An 8,176-nucleotide genomic window follows, 5' to 3' on the forward strand; every position below is an offset into this window, starting at 1 on the left:
ACCCTCAAGTTCTTTATCGTTGAAGAACTTAGCTATAATGGGGCGTTTTTTCACAGTCGAAAAACGGCCCACACGGTGTGCCCTAGCAATGGAAGTTACAGTGACACCAAGCTTATCACGGCAGAACTCGTGCACAAGTCGCTGTGAACTTTCCCAGCTTTCAGATTCGTTAGTATTGGTAACACCATAAAACAAAACATTTGATCTACGCGACTGGTTTTCTAGGTTATCAATTTTGGTAATGATGCTAGAAAAGCCACTATCGAGAGATGTTGGGGCATGAACAGATGGAGCAGGTTCTAATTTGTTTTCCAGTTCCTGCACACGTTTGGTTAAGCTTTCGAGGTCTGTTTTGAGTTCTGCGTGCATATTTATAACTTTCATTATTGATTCGAGAAGACTTGCGTTCCTGGCTTCAAGACGCTTTACAGCCTCGGCCACATCATCTAACTTCTCTTCTTGAGCCTTTGTCATAGGTCCAGGGCTTCCCTCAACATCCCCACTCAAAAGCAACAGTCGCAAAACATAAACAAGGGCAGTGCAAGACCGTTTGAAATGGTTGGGTGGCCACGACACTGCCGGAAGACAAATATTATTGCTACGGTAACAGCGAGTTTGGTAGTAACAGACAAGGTCGATTCAAATAGGTCGCGAAGCTTCGGGCGAAAAGCGGTTCAGTACAGATTGTCACCGACATCAGCAGGGGGGGTTATGGGAGCAGCGATTGAAGCGCGACTATGTTTGGAGGGAGCAAACATTGGGAAAGAAAAACGCGTTTTTTAGTTCAAACAAGACATAGTTAGATTCATTCAACGAAAATAAAATTCGTAGTCAATTTTATATAATCGTGATGAGTTAAGAAAATACGTTTAATTTTATTATTATTAATAAATGCATTTCTTTTCAGCGCCCATTGCTACAGGGGGCGTTGACGCCACTATCACTCGCAGTGCAATGCACGCCTTGAAATGGGCAGAAAGGTGCACTCGTATCACCTGTTTAAATACGCCCCACTCACAATTTGTGCTTTCTTGCTTGTCGAAGTTTGTCTGAATTTGGTGACGCGGGTAACTTCATTGCTTCTTAATCTGTTCAGTCAAAAGTAGTGAGTTACGACCGCCAGATAATTGTGTAGTTGTTTTCGTGCGACTGCGCTGGCCGACGGGCTTGGCATCCGACAATAGGATCAGCACTCTACACCTAAAGCTTTCGTCGGCTTCCAAAGAAAGTATGTTCTGTGCAGGGATGCGATTTCGACAACGGTACGGCTGGCCTTTTCCTGCATCGCTTTCTACGCTGAAAGCTCGAAACGCCCATCAAGTCGAATGGCGGGTCATTTTAATATATAGCTCCAAAGGAAGAACAACAAAACAAATTTAGCGCCTTCGAAAACAAAATGCTTCTGCTTCTGCTTCTGCTTCACTTCTGCTTTTAACGGTCATGGCGTCACGTTATTTGTTCTTCCGCCGGAAGTGCTCCCACCACATACAGATGGCGCTAAGCCCCATGAACCGGCGATGGACCGCCATGTTTTGAACGCATGGGCTCCTATGGAGGCTTCGCTACCAGGTATATTTACCTTGGTAACAGACCTGTAGAAAAGCAGTTGGTGAGCGCCGAACCATTGTGGCAGTGTCGTGGCCCGAAGCTTCGTCCAAATGGGCGCGCTTTTGAGGAGGCGCTGTAGATAGTGTCGTCCCATGTTGTCCGACGAGCAGCATGAAATTGTCCAGGATCGGCGGCGGGTGATGCAGCAGACTTGATAAGTCGCGGCAGATTGGCGGGTTGTCCATGCAATCCACCGTACTCATGCGCTGTTCGCCGGCATCGGTATCAGACGTCTGTACTGCAGGCAGCGACAGCTACTGTCCCAGGACCGGCAGCAGCAGCATCATCTTTTTTTTCGGATGCGTGTTCCGGCAGTGCGATGGCGTTTGCTTCTGGCACAGGCGTCAAAATTACAGATGTGCGAAAAAGAACAAGTGAAACCGCCGATACTGCTGCATAAGATATTAACAGCCACGAAGGCCAGCCCGGGGTAAATTCGTACACAAAATTTCAAGAGGTGATAGTGCGGAACGCACTTGTGGCCATGCTGATGGAGATGTACAGCATCTTCTGCTAGAATGTCCGCGACACGGCACACGCAGACAACGCTTAGCACTTGATTCAGTGGCAATAAATCGCAGGCTCTTCCGCCTCAGGAAGATTTTAGGTCCTTGGCCAACATACTCATTGCAAAGACGAGTGTTACTGACCCTTTAAAGATGTCTAGAAGCGAGTAATATTCTCGGAAAGTACTGATAGAGTGTTTAAATGTGATAGTGCATACTATCTTTCTCTTTTACCCGACTTTGGCCAATCCAGTGCCTGTTTTTTTTGTAACTTCATAAGAATTTATTCCGTGATTTTTTATGTGTCCTCATTTTAGTCTAGCTAAACGACCGGACTTTGTGTATACTTTAGTACACATGCTTCACTGTACTTTGTGTTGCTGTGTTTCTGAGGTGGCTTTCAGTTTTAGTGTGGCATTAGTCTACTTACGTGACCTGACTATGTTTTTATGACTTGGTGCTGTCTTTCAGTTATAGTGTGACGTTAGTGTACTTATGTTGCAGGAATTTGTGTTATGATTTCACTATTTTGTTAAGCTTTATTTTTATTCTTTAATTCCTATGTGAAAAGGAGTAGCCGGCGCCAATTAAAGGCGACAATCTCCTAAATACCATATAATAATAAAAACAACAATTTGCTCGAAGGCGAGCGTAGTTTACAACACTGATTGTCTAACGTCATTCCTATTCTCAAAGCGTGCCACAATGGTTTGCTTTTAGGTGCTTGAATATAGGTCGAGAGAATGAACAGAGCTCACTGAGACTCACCTGCAAATAATATATTTTTTTTAGAGCTCACTCAGACTCATACTCAAGAAAATACTATTCAGCTCGGTTTACTCGGACACAATCGCACCGAGAAAGGTCTTCCTGGCCCACAGATCTCACGAACTCAGACCTTCTATTGAATTCAACATATCAATGACGATACCTTCATACCACGCTTATGTATAGTGAAGGCAGAAGGACCAGAAATGCTAATAATGTACGAGTAGAAAATCAGTGTTTGCGAGAGCCTTAATATACAATATTATTTCTGGTTCATCATGAAGTATTGTAAGAACGAAACAAGTATGACGCTATACTTTGGCAATGCTGGAGTTATCTCTCCTGAAAATAAAATATCCAAAAGGTATCTTTAAATAATACGCAAATTCTTATTTGTTCTTGAATGCACGCGTGCGTGCGGTGCGCACACGTTTTTGTGTCTGTGCCGCATGTGCATATTTACCAGTTCCGGATAGATCACAGTCGTTTCATTGTATACCACTGTAATAAAGAAAGGCTTCCCTCTTAAAGAACACTTTTCCCTGCTGGAATTGAATGCAAAGAAGCTTGACCAAACGTTATGCCACTTATCCATGATCTACTATAGAACCAAAGGAGGTGCAGCTCGTTGTAATGATTTTTGAGGGTTCGGACGCAACGCTAGGCGCCTGTCCGGGTCCACAAATTCAGCGGTAGTTTCGCATGTGACACTTCATATATACCACAAATGCAGATGCGCAATCTCAGCAGTGACACTGCTGATTTGCTGTCAGTCGCGGTGAACGCGAGCATCAAACACGGAGGGAGGAAAATATCTAAGAGGGAGCGCTACGGGATCATCTTAGCGCACAGTCTGAAAAATATTTAAAAAACGCCATGGGAAATACGTCGTAACTACGTGATGCGAAAACAATCATTTTTATCCGCTAAGCGCGTAGAACGGAGAGCGCGTGACGAGGGCGCCACCAAAACTACCCCGGACCAAACAGTATTTCGGAAAGCCCAATAACCGTACAGAGCCCACTCCTGAAGATTCACTGCACAGATTGGTTCTGGAGAAAATGTCGTGAGGCGGCATCGTAAGAGGCTGGCTTGCCGAGGCTAGCTGCTCGGCGTCATGCTCCCTGAAATTTGCATTTTCCGACCGTCAAGGCAGCAACTGTGCACGCGAAAGCTACATCGGTGGAGTTCAATCGAACAACGAACAAAGCCCGCCTCACCTCGTTCTTCTCGAAGGTTTAGCTGGACACTGAGCATTTAGAGTGACCATTCGTTTTACAGTGGCAACAGTAGTACCACTCATGACATGCAGTCCCACAAGCGTAATTTAGCAGCTCTACCAGCAAACGAGCAGCGCCAGAATTTCAAGTCACGCTGAACGGCAGCCACCACTGCTTTCGCAAGAAGGCGGGAGTGCCCAAGCGAAACAGGGGATGGTTCTAACGAACATTGAACGCGAATGGTAACTGCGCTGACGAAACCTACTAATCTATAGAAACTCTGACAGCGTCGAACTTGCTCGCTTCTCTCAATAATGCAGCCCACAGCGCGCATTGTTTGACCTTGTCTGCCAGAGAGAAAAGTAATGCTTGCACGGCATAAACTAAACTCGCAAGTGCCCGGATGTTTCGCGCTTTGCAGCGATCCTTCTCCCACTTGGCTTCCATGCCTGCTTAATGCCAAACAGAGGAAATACATGGAGAGGGGGGAGGGAGGCCGGCACCTGTAGTCACCAAGCTTTTACTCAGCCTCACTCGCTCGTACTCAGACTGACCAAACTACGACTCGGCATGAGTCACTCGGACCCAGGATTACCAAAATTTTATTCAGCTGGGCTTAGTCGCACTCAGACTAACCAATATACTACTGAGGTACAGGGTTGTCGCAAGCACAGTGTAACAATATTAGGATGCTTCGTTCATGTTTTCGTTACGGTAAATAACCTAACGGCGATGTTAAATTTGTATAAATACGAAATGCAACTTCAGATGGGAACATGTTATCAAAGCGGAATTTTCCTGAGTGCATGTCAGCCGTTGTGGCTGAGAAACGAATACTGCTTTTGCCAGGCATGACGTCACGTCTTCCATTTATACCTACGTAGCACGACAGTTCCATATCGTTAGTGGGTAAAGTGAAAAAGGTTAGTACTAATTACTGCACGTCACTGGTAGTTGAATAAGCTTACAGTAATTCGTTTAAAAGTAGAAGCGAATGCTTTTCCAGCAATAAATACGTTTGTTAACAGCACGAAGCTAATCATTCTTTTTTACAATGCATGCCTGTGGATGGCGAACTAGATTAGGTGCAACACGAGTGTTTGTGATGAGTGCTGTGAGGTTTCTAATAAATTCCTAGCGGTGTTTGTTATGCCGAATGATTCAGGCTGGTTACTGTGATTCAAGAACAAAAATCTTGTCGGAATTCAAGAATAATATACTGAGCATCCACGTGTTAATCTATTCAACTATTCTGCTGTGCTTATTCTTGAGAATCAATGCAGCAGCTTCACTTTATGGAGGTCGTACTAAAACACTCCAAACTGAACTGTTACTGTGAATAAAGTCCCTCGACTGATGTTATCGTGCGCGAGCTTAAGAATGACACAGATAAGTTATGGTTGTACTGTTGACGAGCGCTAGCTATATTACCGACAAGCGTTTTATTCAACTTGATATTCTCTTTAGTTACGCTTCGGGACGGACTACTGCGCTTCATGTACTTCATGCAGTTTTTTTTTTGCCTCCTAAGGCCATGGCGTTGGACATGAGCCATATTTGAGTAGTCGAGGATTACGCGTATAAAACTGTCGAGGCTTGTTATCCTTCAATAGCTCATATTTAGTGGGAGAGTGCATTACTGGCCGCGAGACTGCAAGAAGGTAGCCAAAAAGAACACTCCGCTATCGCTTTGTCTCTCATCTCTACAGCGCTGCTGTCAAAGACGAATGGTTGTCCAAGTGTCGGCGCTCCATACCCTCAATAGTCCGGACGGAACGCGGCCTCGGACGCGTTCAGGTTCTTATGTTTTTCAACACGGTCGATCGGTTCGCATCCAGCACACCTGATGACCTTCAGATTATATTTTGAACATGCAAAATTTCCGAAATGGTGCCACTGCTCGGTCGTCCTGAGTCGCATAACGTTTGTTTTTGCTGTGAGACTCTAAACGACGCCATGTAAGTCAGGGCACAATTTTTTCCCGAGGAATGACGCGGAAGAATTGCGCCCTGCAGTGATAGCAAAATTGTTTTCGTGATTGCAGATGTCTAAATATATTTTTGTTCTTTATGCACTGTCATGTTTCACCGTTACTGAAGCAACAGTTGTTTTTTGTTTCCGATAACTGGTTCTTTAAATCTTTTTGGAACGCGAACAGTTCAACACTTCCCCGCTTGAAACAGCCGCAAGTCATTGCTAGAAATGTCACTGGCAATATTCAGCGGCTATCCTCCGTGCGTTTATACATGACAGACGCATGTACGAAGGCCTGTTCTTTGTCAGAGTGAAAATATTGCTGGCCCTAGCACGTGTAACTCAACACATGCGCAGCGACCCCGATGGCTCTGAAATCAACACGTAGCTATGAGTGTTGCTTAAAACTACGGGTGGATTTTTTTTTACTTTTTAAAATTTGTTGTAGCAGATATCAGCCTTACACTTATTCATCTGGATTACTTTTGCAGGCGGATATTTTTGTCCAGATAAATCGTTGTACAGAAGCAGCTAATTGAGAGAAAATAGGGCTGAATATATTTAAAAAGGAAATGACTACACGACACATGTTCTAGTAGCGAAATTAAAGCCGGTGAACATGCAAGCCCTATTTTATCACAATATTTTCTAGTTTAAATATACGTAGTGAAAATGTGCGGCGAAATGCCTCGATCGCGTTACGTTGCTGTAGTAGTGGCAATAAATAGAAAACTGCAGGAAAGTAACTAGGACAGTAACGAAGAACCGTTAAGGTACTGCGTCTTTTTTCTCTTTGTGCATGTGTAAAAGAAGCGTAACATCTGTTCACCTATATGTCTTTTTCTGTTTTTGCGTAGATTTGTATGTATACCTGTGTTTGTTCGGCAATATGGGTGGATGGAAACAACTTTATTTTAAGTCCTTCAAAGTTTAACGACCCGGGCTCAGGTCTAACCCCCCCACCCCCCACTGCCTCCCAGTTCGGCAATACCGCAGCCGTGTTGTCTGCAAAAAGTGTGATTAGCCTGCTGCAGTGAATAAATGGCTATGTTGTTTTGGCATGGCAATAGCTATGGCTACAGCAGTGGCTATGGCTATGGCAGTGGCTACGCCTATTGCAATGGCTATGATTCTCGGCCGCAGCGGCCACATCCTGTTGGGACCATAATCCAAGAGTGCTCGTACACGATGCCTTGAGTGCACGTTAGAGAACCTCAGATCATGGAAACAAATTGCGCGCCGCTCGCTCGGTGTCATTGTGTTGTTTCGGGACGCATACTTACCCTAGTTCTAAAACGCCTTAAATTAATAGCTTTTTCTTATTCTCACGCAGCTCAAAGGCGCCGCCTTTAATAATCACCTGCTGGCTACTGCATTCGTGGTGAGTGCTTCGGGACAGCGCAGCGCCGCTTCGACTCCGATTCACTTGTTCCCAACGAGCCTTGAGGAGCACAGCGCAACGGCACGTTCGAACAAAGCTGCAGTGACATTCCTTAGTTGTAGATTCACCATACTCATCGTGGTTCTTTGGTACCTTAGGCTTCAGACTACCGAGATGCGACGTTAGAGCAGCTGTGCATCTCTGATTGGTGTAAGCAGCACCACGTGCGGAGAACGTAACCCAACCTGGGCAATGAGCAGCAGGAAACGAGGCTGTTTTTCAACATAACATTATGTGCACAACGATCCTAGACTACTGTGACAGCGGTAGCGAAAGTTGCGACGCTACCGTATGTTTGTATTTTTGTACATATTGTTAGGCGTTTGACTGTTGAATAAATATTTTTAGAACAAATACTGTAATAATTCGCCTCGTCGTGTGTGCCTGAATTGACAAAGAATGTGCTTCCAGAAAACCTCCAGGCACCGAATTCAGCTGTTTTGTTGATGTAGCAGTGTATGCAAAAGCGTAACAAAAGAGCGCGAGAAAACTGAACGCTGGGAAGTCTCGCGCGGATTAGAAATTCAATACCACTAGCTAGCTATAAAAAGCTTCACTATAAGCGAAAGTTTCCGAGATCTTTAGGGCGAAGCTTCTTTTCTCGTGTATAGGGTGTCCGAGCCAATGTTAGCCAAGTTCTTCAATGAAACGAAAATATT

General features: G+C 44.8%; 1 protein-coding gene across 1 annotated transcript in view; it reads left to right on the forward strand.

Annotated features, from left to right (window-relative positions):
- LOC142583689 (nephrin-like) overlaps positions 1–7,829 on the forward strand; it is a 31,866-nt gene extending 24,037 nt beyond the window's left edge. The window contains exon 6 of the mRNA XM_075694176.1: positions 7,410–7,829. Within this exon, the coding sequence (XP_075550291.1) occupies positions 7,410–7,643 (234 nt within the window). The 3' untranslated portion in view covers positions 7,644–7,829. The remainder of the gene's footprint in view (positions 1–7,409) is intronic.
- The last annotated feature ends 347 nt before the right edge of the window (positions 7,830–8,176 follow it).

The sequence above is a fragment of the Dermacentor variabilis genome, chromosome 5 (genome assembly GCF_050947875.1).
Source record: "Dermacentor variabilis isolate Ectoservices chromosome 5, ASM5094787v1, whole genome shotgun sequence".
NCBI lineage: Eukaryota > Metazoa > Arthropoda > Arachnida > Ixodida > Ixodidae > Dermacentor > Dermacentor variabilis.